This window comes from Anas acuta, chromosome 16, assembly GCF_963932015.1.
Source record: "Anas acuta chromosome 16, bAnaAcu1.1, whole genome shotgun sequence".
Classification (NCBI taxonomy): Eukaryota; Metazoa; Chordata; class Aves; order Anseriformes; family Anatidae; genus Anas; species Anas acuta.
Window position 1 is genome coordinate 15468557 of NC_088994.1, and position 19980 is coordinate 15488536.

Below are 19980 nucleotides of genomic sequence, written 5' to 3' on the forward strand. Positions count from 1 at the left end.
AGGCTTCCTGAAGACATTCACCTTGTTTATTTTTGCCATCGCTCTGTGTTTTCTGAGGTGTGTCTGCAGTAATGCTCAATCACACAGGGCTTCTGCAGCTCTGATCGTATCTCCTTCAGCCTTAGGTTTTCTGGTTGGCTTGGCAGTGAATCAGACAGGTCTGGCCCTACAAGGTGGTGCAGCCCTGCCCAGGCTGACAGCTTCAGAATTTTCTTAGAAACAGATTAAAAAGAGGCGGCATTAAGGGAGCAGAACTTTTCGTGAGAAAAAATGACTCACAGAATAAAAGGAAACAGATTATTTTTTTTTAAATTAAGAAAAAAAAAAGTGTCCTTAAGATACTGGCATGAAATCGCTAACTTTTTTTTTTAAAAAAAAAAAAAAAAAAACCAAACCACAACACAATTACGATGCACAAGTCCCACCAGAGTCTGATGAAACCACCAGCTCCCCCGTGGGGAGCGCTGGCTACTGCTAACCCCGAATACAACCCTGGGGAGAAGACATCCTTCGTGGCCGAGGACTGTCTGTGGTGCAGGGAAGGGCACTTGGCTTGTGTCCTGCTTCCAGCACAGCCCGAGGCTCTCCCCGGGGCAGAGCCGTGCGCTCAGCACACGCAGACCTCCCGATCTTTGTGCTCACCCAGGGCCTGGTCTGAGCTGGGAGTGGGTCCTGAGGGTTTTTAATAAAAGGAGCTGTGTTCAGAGCGCTGCCTGGGACAGAAAAACTCAAGGAACAGCGGCAGAAGCACAAAGTTCCTCGTAGAGATGTTCCCATCTCGGAGGTTTGAGGACCTGTTACTCTGCTGCCTTGTTCTCCCCTTTTTGGCACTCTGCTTGTGGAACCAGGCAGCTTTCTACGCCAAGTTAGGCTAGAGCTTGTCCTAGGGATGCTCCTACAGTCAAACTGGAGAAATATGATTCGTGAGGCCCCCGGTACCACCTGAGCTGCCACTTCTCTGTCTAGGCGTTACACCAGGTTTACAAGAAACTGCTCTTAAAAAACAGAGTTCTCAGATAAATCCCAGAGCACAGAAGGGATGGCAGAGCGCAGCTGAAGCGGTTTGCCATGGCTGGTTTGTTGTTTTGCACCCAGCACGCGCCTTTTTCTGCTCTGCCAGAACGTGCCCAGGACCCTGCCTCCGCTCGTCTTCATCAGTTGGCTGCAAACACAAGCCACAGCTGATGGCAGGATGTGGGGCTTTCAAAGCCCCTCCTCGGCTGCTTCGCTGCCAGCAGCGTTATCACCCGAGCAGCTACGCGCCCTGGATGGAGGTGCTGCTGCAGTGATAACAGGAAAAAAAGTGTGCAAGACAGCAGAGAACCGTATTTCTGGGAGCTGGTCCTTATACAAGGCTCAGGGCTGGATGGATGTGCGCTTTTCCCCCTCCCAGCAGAGCTCAGAAGCAGCTAGTTTTGGAAACCGCTGCTTTTCAGCCCAATTTTCAGGCTGGGCAGGCAGACCGAGAGCCAGAAGAGCAGGGTGGCTCACACCCAGGCTCGAAGGCCACGAGCACAGGGGCTGGCTAGAAAGATAATCACTGCAGGCAACCGCCTTCCTCGGAGCCTAGAACTCAGTCATCTTCTTGTGAGTGTCTGCTTTCTTCTGCTCCCGCTGCAGACTGGCTTCCTGCGCCTGCAGCTGCCCCAGCTGTTTGTGAGCGTTAGCCAGCTTCTCCTCCAGCTGAGCAGTTGCAATGCTGTGCCTGAAAGCAAAAAGCATGACAGCAACGTCACCCTGCACGGTAAAGCCAGAGGCTCGTCCCCATCCCAGAGGGTTTTCCCTTTCCTAGGGGATTAGCACGAGGAAGAGAGGAAGGCTCTGATGCTCAGCACAACCTGGGCTGGAAAATGTCCTTGTGTGATGCTGCAGAGCTGGGCGTGGGGAGGAAAGGACCCAGCCCCTTCCCTCAGAGAGCTCCTCTTTTCCCCACAGCCTCAATTCCAGGCAAAGGACCCCAGACACATCTGTCAGTGCCCAAGCTGGGCTGAAACACACATTAAAAGCTCTTCTCTCTGCTTCCCCTCAGCTCTCCTCTACACATTTGTTCCCCCTGCACCTCATTTCAAGCCCATCCCTTCTCAGACACACCACGAGCCCTCACTTTAACCTGCAGCCCCAGAGAGAATTTCCTCCTACCGGCCAATGTTGCGTGCCAGGGCCTGCTGGATTCCTCTGATATCCTTCTGCGTTTGTTCAATCTTCTCCATTGTCTGGAAGAGGCGGACACTCAGGGCCTTCTTGGTGCTCTTGCTAGCATGGTAGATCTCTTTGCTGTTCCTCTCGGGCAGCGCCACACCTCCAGCCTTTTCCCCACTGCTTTTCCCTCTCAGTTTCTCGTTCAAAAAGTCAAACACGTTGCGGGGTGGCTTGCGGCTGCCTGCTGAGGCCCTGCCAGTGTTATTTTCCTTTGCCCGGCATTTCTTCGAGTTGCCAGGGTCCAGCCTCCCCTGTTTCTTCCTCTGAAGCACCTCGGCGCACTGGTCGAGGGATTTCCCTCGAGGAAGGACCACGGCCTGCACCGGCTCCACTCGGCCCTCAGAATTCTTCCCCAGCCCTGAAAAGCAAAGACCATGAGACACCGAGCGATTACCCAAGGAAGGACATCCCCTCTCCAAGCCACTTCCCACCACAAATTCAGTGACAAGCTTACTCAAAACAGGCTTTTGGGGTACAAAATGCTGTAACCACCAGCAGAGGGGGAGCAGCACAAACCACAGCACGTCGGTGGATGTGACAGCAGGAGCTTTACTGCAGAAGATAGGCAGTAAAAGCCCCAAGGCCATCCATCAGGCCAGTTTCTGTGAAACAAGGTTCAGCCTTACATCCTCAGCTTCTCAAGCCAGGTTCTTTTTTAAAACTGGTTTGGTTCCTCTGGGAGAACTGGAGACAAGCAGCAGACTGGCCTCCTAAAGCCCCCAAGGCTCAATGCCATTTGTGGAGTAAGAAGCGAGTTCAGCAGGCTTTGAAGTCTGTGTCTAGAGCCGGGAGATGCCTTAACACAGACATCAGAAGCTTCGTAGATCAGTTCTCTTCTTCCTGAAGCCTTTGAACATCTCACACAACAGTTCTCACGGCTTTAATCATGAACTTGACCATGGCTCGAAATGCCTCCAGTTTCTGCTATTACCATACAGGGGCTGGTGCACAGATTAACCACTTACCCCTTCTCGCCTGCTAACACTTCCACCTGGGGGGATTCTTCACAGAGCTTGAGCCTTATCTAACATTTTAGCCTCGTCTAAAATCTTTTTCCTCTCAACTAGCTTTAGGGTCCATCACGAGACTGAGATAAAGAGGCAGCAAAGCCCTCGCACCACCCCGACCACCTTCTCTTACCTTTCCCAAACTCGTATCCCATCTGAGCAAGCAGCTTGGAGCCGATGCCGCGAGCGTGGGCTTCCCAGCCACCGAAGGAGGAGCTGCACGCAGGAGCCCATTCCCCATTCTCCGGGCCCCCCGAATCTATCACTGTGGCACAAAGGAGACAAAACAAGTGAAAAACAGAAACAAAGCTGCTGTGCAAAACCTTTACAAGCGTGAAACCCCTCACAGGGCAGCACAACCTACTTCTCCCACCACAGAGTCATTCAGAGTCATCCTCCAGCCTTACGTGGGTCCTACTGAGCTGGCACCTTTACAGACACTGCCTGGTGAGTTACCTAAATGAGATCTCGCTTGATTTAACGCATGCACCACCTCATAGTTCCAGGGAGAATCATCCTTATGTTTCCCTCCTTCCTTCTGGGATGGTCACACCAACATGTGCCATCCCAGGAAAGTTTGGCACTGACACATGTTAATAGTTATTCGTGCCTCCAGCTCACGTCTCCAGTAGGAGACTCCTCTGGGCAGCACGCTAACGATGTGTTATTAGGATCCAATAATCTCTATTAGGCTGAATTTAAAGAGCTCTAGGACACGAGTTTGTCCCTGTGACATAACTGGGACACGAGCACGGGCACACGGCTCTTTGTGGAAGCTCAGGGAAGCCACCTGGGCTGTGTCAGCTTTCAGCAGTCAAACAGGACACGGCCGGTACTTGTTGAGGCACTGGAAGGTTCAAACACTCCTAACGACTGCAGCCTTGAGCTCTGGTGTCATGCAGCTACACGAAGGTCCCAGAGAGACTTAAAAGTCTCTCGTTATACTTATTAGCTCAGCTCAGCCACCCACATGAAAAAGAGACTCAGAGCTTGAACTCTGCTCTAAAACACTGCGCCCTCTACTTCCACGTGCTGGGAGTTCCCACGGAAACGTCCAGCCCTCGTTAAGACACGTAATTGGCAGAAAACAAAGGGCTGGGTTTGCAGCTGTAGCACAACGGATACTTAATGGTCTCTATCTCTCAGCAACAGAGAGAAGAGATTACCCACTCTATCATCAGAAGTGAGACACTTGTAATGAAAGCTTCAGGAGAGCAATTCCAGGTCCCAGACAGGCAGGCAGAGATCACAGGGCACTTCTGCTCCCACCCTCACCGCTCTCACCTTTGGCGTAACCAGAATCATCAACGCTGTCTTCATCAGATTCAGCAGACGAGGCAGCGTCTTCGCTCCGTAGTGGGGGGATGATGCTGTCCCCTTCCACAACAGCTTCCTTTAGCAGCAGGGAGTCAAACTTCACAGTGTAATAACCACTGTCGATATCTACAGAGGGAAAAGGAAGGAACAAACATTCAGGAAGGCCCAAGGAATACATGTTTAGGAAAAAAAAAACACTGGTCTTTCCTTTTGCTTTAGATTTCTGCCTAGAAGGGAGACAAAAGCAATGAGAAGCTATTTCACAACGTCTGGGTTGATACTTCAAGCTTTTTTTTAAATTAAGATGAAGATGGATCGCTGATAAACAGCACTAAAGAGAAGCTTGACTTATTCCCTCTGTCCTAGCAATAGCCAAAGAAAGGAAGGAAAGATGTGATAAACCCTCACCCTTCCCTTCTCAGGACAGAGGGGAGCCTGCATCAACAGCTGATGGGCAAAGCCAGCTCCCCAGGCTTTTTTTTTTAAGCAAGAACAGCTTACTGCAATTCTAACCTAATAACCATGCAAGTTCCTGCATCACCTCTTTCCTTTCAGTGCACTACGCAGCTACATAACCATTTCTGCACATTTCCATGCATTCCTGCTCTTTATGTCATGTTTTTGTCCAACACTCTCCTGTTTCCTCCTCTTTTCCCTCCCCAAGCTCAGACCTTTCTCTCAGCCACCTCAAGATTTCCAGTTTCAGGCTGGAACCACGTACTCAACTCTTTTCTAATATCAACCAAAACAGTCCAGTTTTGTTTAATTAAGCATGGGCATTCAATTTCCACGCAGAATCCTGGCGGAACACATTCAAACACGACTCACCAGTTATTTTTGCAGTGTACCATATCCCGTCGCTGTGCTTCGCCAGGCAGGCCGAGCCCACCTCCAGGGTGCTCAGGTTGGGCTCCTGAAAGGGCTGAAGCTCCTCCACGGACACCACCTGCCCGTGCGAAAACCTGCCAGAGAAGGTGAGTAGGAATTAGATCTACCTTGTTTAAACTGCTTTTAAATTAATTGCAACAGTTTGTCCAGGGAGGTGGTGGAGTCACTGTCCCCAGAGGTGTTTAGGGGCAGATGTGGTGCTTAGGGACATGTTTAGGGTATGGGATGGTTGGATTACAAAACCTTCGAGTTTTTTTTTCCAACCTCAATGATTCTGTAAATTAAAATGTCTCCCCCATTAAAGGGAAGGGGAACAAGTTGTCAGCAGGGGTAAATCTGCACCAGTAGTTACAGGTTTGTCACGTGTTATTTCAGTGACACAAATTACTCATTTTTCATCTTAAACGTATCTTTTACGCCGTGTAAAAAAGGAGACATCCCACCCCCAGAGATTTAAGGTTTCTTTGCTAGTGAGATGTCCATTTAAAAAAAAAGACCCTTTGAGATGAATGGGATCACACAGAAATGCAGGTTTGTAGCCCAGCCCCCTGCTCACAGCACAGCCAGCTCCAGAGGCTGCCCAGGTTGCTCAAGGCCTCATCGAGTTCAGCTCTGAAGGGCTCAAAAGACAGAGCCTCCACAACTTCATGTATTTGGGGCAACTTACACACTATCAACAATCAGCCTTTGGTGGTTCTGTTTAACCAATTAACACGTTATTAATTTAGCTATTCAAATGGCCAGATAAAACCTCTGCAACTTGCCCACGGGGTTTGCTCTTTCATCTCTGCGTTCACTGAGGAAAGCAGCTGAACGGTTTGATGCTGCTGCTCACCACCACACACCACGCTTTAAAACCATGGCCAAGACAAAATTCCACTGGTTTCAAAACCCAAATGCAGAACATTCAGGGGAATTTCCTCCCTTAGAACAAGGCCTTTGGCAACAGCCAGGCCACAAGCCCCCTCCCGCTCCTTTTTCTCCTTTACCGACAGTTCTCTTTAAATCTGCATTTGTCATCCAAGAAGAACGGGCACGGCTTCAAAGACTTGTGAGTCGGGTAGAGGTACAGCACTCGGACTCCCGCACTGCCATCTTCCAGGTACTCTGTCCCCACAATCATGGCGTTGTGGTACTCCAGCGTCCCCCAGGAGCTGTAGTACGGGGCTTTAACCTTCATCCCGCTCAACTCCTCCTCCTCCTCTCTATCAGACTCCTCCTCCTCGCTGCCCTTCGATTCCCTTTTGTCCTTGCTCTCATCTCCCTTTGCAGATATCTCGCTGCTTTCAGCCGCAGCCTTGTCGTCGGCTCCGAGCTCAGCGATGGCTTCCTTGAAGGCAGCGTACTCCTCATCCTGCGCAGAGCTTTCAGGGTCGGCACCGAGCTCCTGCACACCTCCCGGCAGGGAAGACGAGGACGCATTTGTGTCTAGCGTGGCCAGCAGCTTGCTCTTCCTCACGGACACCAGGCTGGCCTCGGTCAGCTCGATCAGCTGCTTCAGATCCTCCTGCAGCTGCGCCAGGTCCGACTGCTGCGACGGGTCCAGGCCGGCGCCCAGCGCCAGCTCCACCTGCCTCAGCTGCGCGCTGTAGGCGCGGATCGCGGCCTCCAGGCTCTCCTCGTCCATCCCCGGCACCCTCACGGCTCCTTCGGCCGCCTCCCGCCGCCGCCGGGCACCCGGGGCTCCTCACGGCCTTCCCGGGAGCCCCGGAGCCACCGTGGAGCTGCCTCAGCCCGGGCCCGGCCCCCCCCCGGCCTCCCCTCACGGCCCCCGCCGCCCTACGGAGCCGCCGCCATGACACCCCGCCGCCTTCCGCCCTCCCGCAACGTCACTTCCGGCTTCTTCGCCACTCCACCGGCTGCCCCGTCCCTCTCTCTGCGCCTGCGCGCTCGGCGTGCGCTGAGCATCCTGGGAGTTGTAGTCCGACCGCTCGTCGCGTCCCAGCCCCCGCTGCCGTGGCTGAACTACACTTCCCAGAGTGCCCCGCGAGGGATGGCGGCGGCCGGTACCGAGGGGGAGCGCGGAGGCGGCGGGTGACGGGAGGCGGCCTCGGAGCCCGGTGAGGGGCCGGGCCCTGAGCCCTGAGGGGTGGCGGGGCCCGTGTTTGTTTTATGTTTATTTAATGCTTATTTAATGTTTATTTAATGTCTATTTAACGTTTATGTTTATTTTGGAGCGTTTATTTTTTATTTTGGCCTCAGGGCCCCTCCGGTAACCGGCCGCAGAGGCCCGGAGCCGGTGTGGGCCTTGCAGCGGGCCCAGCAGCGCCTGCTGCCCGTGTAGGCGTCGCCTTGGGTTGTGCTGCGCTTTTGGCGATGCAAATTCATCTTTTTTATTTTTTTTTTGTGTGGTGCTGGGAGATAACAGCACCACAGGGGCTGAGGGTGCGCTCACAGGAGGGTAAGGTTGGGGTAGGGGGGGGTTCACAGGGTGCTGGGCCTGCTGAGAGCCCACGGCGCTGTCACAGGGGTCAGGAGTGAGGTGTGAGGGCGCCGAGCTGCTCGCTCCTGCCCAAAACTCTGCTCCTGGCTGTGTCCCATCGCCTTCCTTCTTTCTGCAGGTCTAATATTAACTATAAACGACTTAAAGTCTGTCTTTAGCTCTCCTTTTAGCCCCCAAAGCAAATAAGAAAGTTTTGAACTGAGGACAGAGTTCACCGAGGGCGCTGTGTGCTGTGAGGTGGAACAGAGGTTGAGCTCCCTGGGAGATCATCCCTCACCTGCACGCGTTTGCAAATATGATCTCTCCTGGGTCTGTGATTTTCCTGAGGTTGCCATAAATATAAAGGTTACTGATTAAAAAACAAACAAACAAAAAAAAAGCATAACTTATTTATTTTGTGTTGGGAAGAAATTAGGTTGTGAAATGAAAGGTTTCTGGAAATGACCTTAATGATCATGTTTGTTAACGATTTCCTGGTATTTGTTGCAGGAGCAGGATGTATACTTTGCTGTCTGGGCTCTATAAATACATGTTCCAGAGGGATGAGTATTGCATCTTGATCCTTGGTTTGGACAATGCTGGTAAAACGGTGAGTGTTTATCACCGATTGCATGGGATCGCATGCAATTCTAAACATCCCCGTCCTCCAAAGATAAAACTTGCAACAGGCAGGTCAGTGTTTCTTCATCTGGAATGTGAGTTATTTTAGTGACGTTACCCCCAAAGAATCAACTTTTACCATGTATTCAAATGCAGCATTATCTTTTGGGGGGGGGGGTGTGGAGCTGAGGCTTTGATAATCCCGTAATCACCCGTGATCCCTTCTTGCTTTGCTAAAATAAGGAGCAAGAAGAGTGTTTTGTTCCAAGGTAGGGCAGTATCTGTTGGAACAGGATTCTGCAGTAACAAAAAGGCAGGTTTGGGGTAGAATTTCCCAAGCTAGTAAAATATTTGAGAGTAAATACTTTTTCACGTTCCTTTTCAGACGTTTCTTGAACAAACTAAAACTCGATTTAACAAGAACTACAAAGGGATGAGTTTATCCAAAATCACAACCACTGTAGGCTTAAACAGTAAGTAAATCTGGATTTTTTTCAGCTTTTTCACAGTTAGACAACAGCTGATTCTTAGATGTTTGAGGTGTTTAAAAGTTGACAAGATCAAAGTAGTTCCTGGAAATGGAGGTCCTGTCTCACAGCTTCCCATGTCTTTTTGTGAGAGAATAAAGTTGTCTTGCTTAGCTTCTGAGAAAGAAAACTCAAAGCCTTACAAAAATAAAATAAAAACAGGTATCCCACATCAGTGCTAAGCTCAGAGGTTAAGTTAAATTTTACTGGAGTTCTTTGGCCTGATTCTGATGTTATTTGCACTGACACAGTTCTGTCTGATATTAATGGTCATTTTTTGCTAAGGTATAGTTCTGTTGTTGGAAGTAGCACTGGATGTGATTTGCTCCTCGAGAAGACTGTGCCATGCCAGCACTCTTAGGGGGATGTGCAAGTGTTGGTGCTTTAGGGAACACCTTCAGATTTCACTGGATTGCTTTTTTTTCCTTCTTTCCCTCTAGTTGGTACTATCGATGTTGGCAAAACTCGGCTAATGTTTTGGGATCTGGGAGGCCAGGAGGAGCTGCAGTCTCTTTGGGACAAGGTTGGAGATGTGTTTTTTCTTTGATACATGTTTTTGTCTCTTTCAGAATTGCAGAATTATGATCGTTTAATAATCATACAGTTTTGTTGGTAACCTTAGTCTTCAGCATTAACAACTTTTTTAGGAGATTCAAGTGTATCAGTGCAAGATTAGCAAGGATTGTGCTTAGTATTTGCATTGTTGCTTACAGACAGCAATTACCAACCTGTGTATGAGGGTTGTGGTGGCAGAGAGGAGCTTTTCAGGGGTGAGGGGCCAGGTGTGTTTTTTCCTGTTTCATTCAGTAGGGCTGCAAACAGAACAGGCAACGTGTTTTGTGTGCCAACATTCTTTTCTCCAGACATACGTGATGAAAACAGCTGGCTCTGACTGGTTGATCTCTTTCATGCTTAGCAAAATTTTACCAAATTAAAAAAATCTAGAAGAGGAACAAATGGTCCTAGCTGCTCCATACACTAATACCTGTTATCCTTCCAGTATTACGCTGAATCTCATGGAGTGATCTATGTCATTGACTCCACTGATGAGGAGAGGCTCTCCGAATCTAAAAGAGCTTTTGGTGAGTACGCAGTATTTTAGCTGCACTGTGATTTCATCATGCGTTGTGGCACAGTTCTCATCGCTATTTTGTCTGCTCCTTGTGCTTGAAGTACGCCGTGTGGCCTGTTGATGACCCATTGGTAGTACTTCTGTACCTTTGCATAATAAATCAGTGTGTTTCTGAGGCAAAAGTGTTGGAAGTCTGTCTGGTCTGTAGCACAAGACTTGGTTTCATCGCCTATAGTGACCTTGAATCACTTTTTGTGCTTACATTAATTATTTTGGAATTTTTCCTTATTTTGTTTTTACTATCTATTTAATTCTCAGTAAAGTGCTTTGAACATTACAAATGAAACTATAAGACGAGGAGGAGCCTCCTGCTTCGTCAGGCAAGAGATGTCTTATGTTTATGCAACTTTGTCTTCCAAAACTGGCTAAATATCTCTGGTTTTGTTTCTCTGCTTTACAGAGAAGATGATTACAAGTGAAGCTCTGGAAGGAGTTCCCATTCTGGTGTTGGCTAACAAGCAGGACGTAGAGGTAAAATTATTGCAGACATGCTTCTTAAATGAGCAACTTGGCCTTGAGAAGTTGGGCTCTGCATTTGCGTTAAATGTAGGTGACATTCCTGGACTGGTCCGTATAGCACCTTGCTGCTGCTGGCAGTAATTGCTCTGAGTTTAGTTTTCTGTTCCTTTCTCTTCCACCACTTTCCCAGTGGCACAGGTAAGCTTGCTGCAGAGACATCCATCCCAGCTGCTTTCAGCCTTTCATAAGCAGATGATATAGCCATGGGAGGGCTTTCACGTGCTGTGACTTGGTGTCTTGAAGCGATTTTTCCTGTTTATTCAGCAAAACAATATTTAGTGAACTGTGTTTATGCTGCTCTGCTATTACCTAGTAACAGCACAGCAAATGTATGTGAAGAAATATCGTCCTTAATCAGATAACATCTGTTCAGTGAAACCTTCTCTTTGTTGTGGAGCGTTCCCTCACAGACAGCAGTAATTGGCAATTAATGCCTTTTTCTTGGAAAATAATTTAATATTTTTTTCTAGCATATCCAGAACTGTAAAACTGTACTCGACCAGTTTGTGGGTGCTGTGGTGTGATCATTAGGTGATGCACCCAGGGCAGTCCCTGCCCTTCCCAGCACTGGGAAAGAGAATTGGGAAAGAAAAAGGGAAGAGAGAGCCTGAAGTGGTCGTGGTATCTCCCGTCTTTTACTTCCTTTTCCTTTCATGCATTGTACTGGAATTCCAGGACTGCAGTTTGGGAGATCAGTCTCTAGATGGAGCTAGAAGCTTTCTGTAGAATTTGGAGTGCCAGCCTGTAGGGCTGTGATCAGGATCTCTTCCAAAGTGTGCCAGTGCTTCCCAGCTTCTGGACTTTACACCTATCTCAGGGAGTGTACTTGTGGGAAGTACTTGGGAGTTCCACAGAAATCGCTTTGGCTATAAAGGAGGATTTCATTATATTGTTGTACAACACAATAGATCTTTTGGACGATGATAAGGTTAACTAGCCGTAAAAATAAAATAAATGTAATTGCACTTAAGAGACGGCATGAGGTTAAGAGCCAGGACTCCTGATTTCTGCTCCTGACATTGCTGTGAACTCTGATATCTGGGGAAATTAATGATCTTTTCTATGTGGAACCTAGAATATTGACTCATGTTTCCGTGCCACACTGCAGCTTTATAGCACTGAGATGTAAGCAGCACTCTCACCTTTAGCTTTTGAGAATTAAGCTACATGCAGTGACTTGGAAAGCTGTTCAGTTTTCCTTATGGCCGTATATGCATTTTTTTATTGTGGGCATTCTACAAGGGCCAGCTCTTCTGGCACCCTAGCTGGGCTAATGAACAAATGGACTTATTTACATGACTAGAAAGAGGTATTTGGAACAGGCTCTCAGGATAAAAATTATGAATGACTCCTTGCCCCCTCTAGAGGCTCCGAGACCAGCCCGCAGATTCGCTGCCTTTATTTGGTCACAGACCTGTGATGAGATCAGCAAAGCTATACTGGCTGGAGGTAGATCTGTTTCCAAGAAATACCTAAATTCCATATTTATGAGCGTACTTCTGAGAACGATCAAGTGAACACAGAGCAAAGGGACACCGATGCTTGTAACAAATATTAAATGGACTATAGTGTATTATTCTTGAATAATTGTTCAAGCTCTCTTAAGCAAGGTTTAGGAAACTGGAAGGTCTGTTTCTCTTCCACTGACCGAACAGAAGTGAAGACCCCTGGAAGGAAATCGCCCATTGCAGGATTATCATTGGCAGAGATTTTTCTGCTCTGGATCTCCAGACATGTAATTATGACAGAGGATTCTCCCCACGGTTCCTCTGTTTTAACAGGGATCATAGCGAGGGAAGATAAATGATGTCTTAACCTTACTGGTATTTGTGGATGCAAGATAGTTTACGTTGATTACATCTTTAAAGGCCAGAAGAATTCTTGTGGTGAAATGTATCAGAATTGTGACAGAGATTTACATTCCTGACAGCAAGCTAAAAAAATTCGGACTCAGTGCCTGAAATCATGAAGTGTAAGATTTTTTTTGGCTCAGAAGCTAAATTCCTCGTAGAAAGAAAATTCCTCCGTTAATAGTCACAGCTAGAGTAGAATGCATCCATGCAGCACTGCCTGAGTGGTGTGTGGTCGTATCAGGGAGTGGAATACAGTCACAGACTAGGAAAAAATTAACATCCTGATAATAACATAGATTAATTTTCTCATACAAGGAATGTGCTCTGTGTTTAGCAGAGGCTTCAGTACTAGATCACTTTGTAATTCATTCAAATACTGAGTCAAATGTGTGTTGTGGGAGGGTTTTGTTTGTTGTATTCTAAGAGAGCTACAGCTTTGCTGGGGACGTAGATATCTAATATTTCATGTGGGCTCCCAAGTCAGAGCGCCATTTTTGAAAACATCAGGTGGTTTTGCTCTGCCTACTGTTTACTGCAGAGAAAGCTGCAAAATAAGAATTTTCCGTTGCTGTTTTGATGTGAATACAGCTGCTTAAAGGTTTCCACAAGCTCCGTATTTCTGAGCTGTGAAATGAACAGTTAAAATTTGGGGATAGAATGACCAATTTTGGAATACTGTTAAAAATAGTAGAAAAAGTGGGCTAGAAAATAGTCTATGTAAAAAATTAAGTGTTGTGTGATTTCTCTGGCAGGAAGCATTGCCTTCCTAGCTGTAAGATAAATTTTGGCAATGTAATCTGAAATCCCCAGAGTGATGGAAGGAATTGTGTCTTTGAAAAACTGAAGGAGTCACGGTGACTGGCAGCCTCTCCCTGAAGTCTCATAGTGTTATGTTCATGGTGCAGGTGTTAGAAAATAAGCCTTCTGCACAATGGCCGTTCAAAGTTCCAACTTACGAAATACTACAGCTTCCCTGCTAAATTAGTCTTAATTTCAAATAAGCTTATAAAAAAAAATGTAGCACAGACTAGGTCAGGCTAGATAGACTATGCCTTGAAGAGCCTGTGTGGAAAGATGATTTACAGTTCATTCTTTAGGGGAAGTTGAGATAGAAGTATGACTCCTCGAGTTGTGAGTTTTCCCTGGTGTGGCAGATAACATTGCTCCAGAAAGGTCATCTGTGGATTTTATTGTTGTAATGTTATGCTGTTTATGTTATCACAGATCCCGTTTGCCTAGTTTGCTCTTGACTTATGTGGTTTCAGTTGGGAAATGAAACACATCTGTAAATAAATACATTGTAATGGAGACAGGGAGGAGGAGAAGAGGGGAACTTAGAAGCCACAGATGACATTTTCTCCTAAGCACGAGAAGCTCAAATGCTCCTTGTTGAAATGATGGGCAAGCTGCCTCCTCCTCAGCTGTAAGACAGGATTCCAGCCCATGGCTTCCCCTTGAACAGTAACACAAAGCTTCTCTGAATCAGCTCAGTGGCCTTGTCCTCTCTGCAGTGCTGCTGTACTTCATCCCACAGGGAAAAAAATGTGCCTTAGGACACGTGTAGTGTCACAATGCAGTGACATCGTACTACAGCAAATGTAAATGGTGCAAAGTTTCAAGCAAAACCCTTCCTGAAAGAAATCCCTACGGAGATCAACAGCTGGACAGCTTCGTGGAGGTTAGAGCAGGCCACCAGTGCACCAGGGAGTGAGAAAGGGAAGGGACTGGGAGGGATTAGGGTGGAAAGAAAATGATTACAGCAGCTGTAAGCTACACGTGGACGTCTTAAAGGTGACAAGGTGAAGGAGACAGGTTTGCTGTGCTGCTGGACATGTGCAGGTTTCCTGGTGATTTTTGGGAAGTTCATTGCCCGTTTGCTTTGCAAACAGAAGTAAAGAACAGTGTTGCAATGCTCTGCACCATTATTTTCTACCTTTCCTATGCTTTTTCTCAGATTTCCTTTCTAAAAGTTCTGACACATATCGTCATCCAGACAAGGAAAAAATATTCTATGGCACTAAACTGTGACACATGAAAGTATATTTCAGGAAATGTTTGTTCAGTTTCACTCCTTTGGGGTTTAACCTTCCTGCTGCCAAGTGTCATTTACTGAAAAAAAAAAAAAGAAAAAAAAACACTCCTCCCCAGTTATTGGGTAATTGATTTGTCTGGAACTCTGGCTTTAATTAAGAATTAGTTGGTCCTGCCTTTCTTATTTGGCAGTGAGTATAGTGTCAAAAGTAAATATCATCTTTTAGAAGCTTGCAGAGAACGATCATTCGGTAGTAATCTCTTGCCCATCTTCCAGACGTATTGGTATGAATTCCTGCTCCCAAGTCCAGTGTGACTCCTGTGAAGTCAGTATTTGATATATATACATTTTAAATTTATTTAGAACCGTTTATCCTATGGATGACAGGTCATCGTTTTGAATTTCACACTTTCCATTTGGCAGAAATCTTGAAATAAGTTATTATGGCTCTGGTGCAATAAATACATAGTGTTTCTGGATACGATGTCAAGCTTATTAATTGAAACTGCTAGTTTGAAATGTAACTTAGGTCATAAGAAAGTACAGTCATCAAAAATTGCACAACCAATGGATTCTTCAGGATGGAAAGTCACAAGTCTGGATTTAAGGGCACTGGGTGAATTGGGTGTCATTAAACTCCTCTCAAGCCATTTCTTAAGAACCGCTCTTAGTTATAAGCTCTGAAACGTGCTTGTTTATCACACAGTCATCCTCGCAGTAGTTTCCTATATCTAATTTCTCCAGAACCAGTATTTTGCAAAAGGAATACTTGCCATAATTAATTTCCAACTTTCCGCTGAGTTAAGGCCCAGGCTTAGAGAAGACTGAATTTCTGTTTGTATGTAATCTGTACTTCCAAAGTATATTTCCACATGGACTAATCCTTAAGACTCATGAGGATCTGGTGTGGCATTTGACTAAAACGTGTTTGAGCCTCACAGAAATGCTAAAATCTCTTTGCAAAGAGAGGAAGAAAGCTGGGCTCACGGCTAGCTAAAATCCTTATATGGCTTGTCCAAGGCTTCTGAGAGCAAGCGAGCACTGAGATCAGAAAAGGATTTTCTATGTTAGTGCATAAGGGGCTTTAATACATTGTGCCATCTTGACTGAAGCAGAACTGTGGACGTAGGAGGATTCATTTTGGAAGGTCACTGTCTCTTGTAATGTAGCTCTTTGATTTCCTCTGCAGACTTGTCTGTCAATACCTGACATCAAGACAGCATTTAGTGACTGCATTAACAAAATCGGGAAGAGAGACTGCCTGACACAAGCCTGCTCTGCTCTTACTGGGTGAGTATGGGAATGGATGGTGTTCTGGTTGCCTGAACAGCTGCAGGGTATCACACAAGCAGAACGATAATTACAGGGTAATAACCACTGAAGGGAGCTGTGCTTCCTTCTGAGCAGTGACAGACACGTGGTTGTGAACATTGCATTCACATCAAGTCAGCAATTTCACGTGTAGATTCCTTCTGTAAGACCTGATGAAAATGTACAAGCCTGGTCTACTCATTGACTCAGAGCAAAGGGACTTGGAGGCATTTGGAGCTGTTGGTTCTTCTCCTTTATTGTCCCCTTTCCCTACAAAATAATCCTGGCAGCGGTTGGTTTGCTACAGCTCCCAGCTTTTATGTAAGAAGTCAGTTGGAAACAGAGCTGTTCATGACACTGCCAGGGCAGTGAGGGGTGTTCCATCACTGTTGGAGTAATTAAGCTTTTGCTTTCATATTTTTTGGTGTGCAGATGAACTTTGTTATGTAGATAACACCATACATATAACAGTTTGTACACTAGAAAAGCATGCAGTTTAAGATGCAGTGACTAGAACAGACCAAAATTTGGGAGACTGCGATTCTCCATGCCTACACAGCTGCCTACCACGACCTCGACCAAGCCACTAAATTCTCAACATCTTAGCATCACTATTGCACGTTGTGTCTTGCACTACTCTGGTTGCATTTTTAGTTCTTTGAGTGAAAACTGCTTTTTTGCATTAAGGCAAAAGTACTGTTGCAGATGACTAGAAATATTCTTTGAATTGCTGCCTGTACTGAATCCAGAGCTCTGAATTTTCTTTTCTTTTAATGTAAAAACAAAGCTGTAATATAATACAAGCTACTGCAAAGGGGTGAGCAAAGCCTTTTAAACTGTGAGAAAAACCTCTGCTGTCTGCATTGCTGAGAATCAAATGTCATTAAGCAGATGATGAGCACAAGGGTAATTGTTAGGCACTGGCTAGAAAAGAACAATTAGATAATAATCTTATGAAATGTAACCTTTACCATTCTCATGTGTTTTTTTTTTCTTGTACAAACACTTCTGGTTTTGATCGATGTGGAATTTCCTTTCAAAATTTCATTTTGAGTTTGCAGTAATAAAAGACTTGCAGAAGTCCTGGCTGGGAAGCTGTACAGGCCAGTGAGTTGCTTGGCAGCCTTGCACAGATGACTGTAGAAGTTTGGAGCCAGGATTGGAATATGTGATAAAAGTTTGCTGAGACTTGCAGCAAAATAACCTCAAACCAGCTGACTGTCAAGTCGTTTGATGCTTGTTCATCTCAACATTTCCACAGAGTTGATGACTAACTAAACTGGATGTAGACTTAGAGAAACAACTGAAAAATAAAAGATTAAGTGTAAATACCAAATGGAAAGAAATTATTTCCCCATTGTTTGGGTGTATGAGAAACTATCATAGTAATGCATCAGTGCAGGGCAGAACCCTTCGCTTGCTCATGTAAGTGGTCAGTTAGGGACTTCATGAGCCCTGGTTTTGTGTTTTAATCTTCCCTGTGTATTTATTTCCTTAGCAAAGGAGTGAACGAGGGAATTGAATGGATGGTGAAGTGTGTGGTGAGGAACATTCACCGACCTCCAAGAAAGAAGGACATAACGTAAGAACTTCCACATCAGCCAAGAAATGGACAGTATCTTTCCACGGAATTTAGTGTTCTCTTCAAAGAAGGTGGTCCACCAGATTTCTATTACACCTGATTCTTTCCTAAGTTTGGAGACAAACATTCTCTTCCTGTGTCTAAAACACTTGAGCAAAGAATTCCAACTGGGGTGGAGGGCGAATCTCCTACATCAAATATTAAGTCATTGGCCTAAGATCATAGACTATGTGGCAATCCACACTTTATTGCAGATGAGAAAGACTTAATTTTCTACTGTATTACTTTGTGATTCGTGGTTTATTAGTCTAATGGGCTAGAGGCCAGTGACATGGAACTCTCCTCCCTTGAAGGAACTGGGCAGGTGAATATGAAAGGGGAGGGAGTCTGGGGAACGCCTGTCCCTCCTGCCTGAGAAGACACCTTGCTGCTCCAGCCCCATGGTTACTAAAGGTGGTGTTACTGTCCCTGTTATGCTGTCGTTTGTATAATGGGGAGAGACAGTGTTGATTATAACTCAATTTTCAGTTGGCACGTTGATTCCTGACTTTTACCTGTGGTAAATGGAAGCCAGCAACAGCACAGTGGGACACTGTTTAAAAAGGGTGTTAACAGTACGGGAACTCCAGAAGCACTGCCTTGCTTTGACTGCCAGTCTCTCTGCTGTGCGTTCCCTTTAATTGTAAGAATAATTGATCATCTTCTGTAACTGGAACGAATTGAGGCCCTCTTTGTGTAATTTCTAGGCCAAAAGCTGAACCTCTAGGCAGGGAGAAATCAGTATGCAATAAAGTTTCCTGCTCCTTTGAACTCGTCTTTCTGAAACAGCTGATGAGTCTTTTAAGTTCGGAAACAGTGGCACTTAACCCTCTAGGTGTTTAAGTTCGGAAACAGTGGTGCTTAACCCTCTAGGTGTTTTTTTTTTTTTTTTTTTTTTTTTTTTTTTAAAGGAAGAAAGAACAGGAAGGCAGCTCTCAACGTCAGCCAGTGCTCACTTCTCATGTAGCCTATTTAGCTGGTTTAGCTGACATATCACTAACATTTTTCCGAGTACCTCTTTGGAAATACTTGGATGCATTTTGTGGTGGTTTGGCAGTGGGCATTGCTCTTCATGTGTTTATTTACTCCTGGCGCTGGTGACCATTCGAGTGTTTGTTCATATGAGTAAGGGTACATTATTCAAGCTCTGTTTGAGCAAGTTAGATAGTGGTATTTGTTTAAATATATGGTATTTGGCATCTGACAAAGAACTTTGTGCTAAATTTACCACTTGAATTTACCACTTACTGCTGATTTTTTCCGCAAGAGAACATCAATTCCCTCACGCTTACGTGAGGGAATTAATGACGGAATTAAAGGGAGCTAAAATACGTCATTAAACGCATGAATCTAGTGGGAGTAACTTCATACTGAAAAACAGAATCTTACTTCTCCATAACATTAAGACAGTAGAAGGCTAGGCGACCAATCAGATGGGATTTTAGTGAAAAGAAAATTGGTACAGAGTTGAAGTGGTTCCAGTACCTGGTTCAAATTACTTGCGGTTACTTGCTCTTGTTAGAACAGTAGGTAAAACACAATACCTGAGTTTGAGTTTGTGTGGTGTAAGTGTCACTACCGCATTCCAGAAGAGTTAAACCACAGCAGATCCAACAAGAACCCAGATTTCATTAAGGTTCTGTAGATCCAGGAACCCATCTCAGGTTTCTTACGCACTCTGTGGACATAGAGGATGACATCAAGATGACTCATCTGCTGAAAGAAGTGGCACTTCTTCTGGGCACTGCATGTGTTACAAGGCTGAAAGCTTCAGGTGTACAAGAGAATATTACTCAGTGGCTATTAACTGGAACGGAAATCCCTCATTTGGCTGTCTCTGAAAGCCTAAGGATTTTCAAGGTACCTGGCTATTGTTTCAGTTGGCACGGTTGATGCTAACAATTAAACTGAAGATGTGAAACGGTGGCTGGTGGAGAAAAGTGCCTTGCTAAGAGACAAAATGCTTTAGTCAAGTAACGTGCAATGTCTGTTTAATGGGATATCATTTCCCAAGCCATCTCCATACTCTTATCATATCTCTTCCTTTCCCTGGGAGACAAGGGAGGAAAAACAGTTCTGAGCCCAAGGACACAGCTGTTCTCACAAGTGTCTAGACACAAAGACTGCTTTGTAGCATGTATCAATGGGACCTCTTCAAGTAAAGCAAACATTCTGACTTAAAATCACAAAGTTATTGCGTGGGAGCATCTTCCATCCCGAAAGATGAATGAGCTGTGATGCATCAATAGGAGCATGGACTGATGCCCACAAAAGTCAGGGAGGATTTCTCCAAAAGTGGTAGTGGAAGCCTCTATGTCATTCACAGTTAGCTTCTAGTGCAGTGACAGCAATTATTTCACAGGTCACACAGATGCAGCTGCTTGCCTCCGAGGTCTGTTCTAGGAAAGAGCTTAGCAGACAGTTTTTTTTTTTAAGCATTACAGATAAGTACACCTACCTGGTACTGTCAAACGATTTCCGGGGCGCCTGGTGAGCTCAGCAGGCAAGCACGGTCAAACCTATTGTTGAAT

At 45.8% G+C, this 19980-nt stretch overlaps 2 protein-coding genes across 3 annotated transcripts; one reads left to right on the plus strand and one right to left on the minus strand.

Moving 5' to 3' along the window:
- Positions 1–379: 379 nt before the first annotated feature.
- On the minus strand, positions 380–7202 carry ZGPAT (zinc finger CCCH-type and G-patch domain containing). The gene is made up of 6 exons (XM_068700825.1): positions 6401–7202; positions 5352–5485; positions 4491–4649; positions 3340–3471; positions 2140–2557; positions 380–1705 (listed from the first exon to the last, which is right to left on the minus strand). Exons 1-6 carry the CDS (start codon positions 7036–7038, stop codon positions 1567–1569), a joined length of 1620 nt encoding a protein of 539 aa, XP_068556926.1. The 5' UTR covers positions 7039–7202; the 3' UTR covers positions 380–1566.
- A 132-nt stretch (positions 7203–7334) lies between these two features.
- On the plus strand, positions 7335–18220 carry ARFRP1 (ARF related protein 1). Of its 2 annotated transcripts, none has more exons than XM_068700831.1 (8): positions 7335–7471; positions 8344–8443; positions 8840–8927; positions 9422–9504; positions 9982–10063; positions 10514–10584; positions 15707–15807; positions 17327–18220. In XM_068700831.1, the coding sequence occupies exons 2-8, from the start codon at positions 8351–8353 to the stop codon at positions 17412–17414; spliced, it is 606 nt and encodes a 201-aa protein (XP_068556932.1). In that variant the 5' UTR covers positions 7335–7471; positions 8344–8350; the 3' UTR covers positions 17415–18220. The 2 variants fall into 2 exon arrangements, with proteins under 2 accessions (XP_068556932.1, XP_068556933.1); XM_068700832.1 differs by lacking the exon at positions 7335–7471 and adding an exon at positions 7507–7812.
- Positions 18221–19980: the final 1760 nt, after the last annotated feature.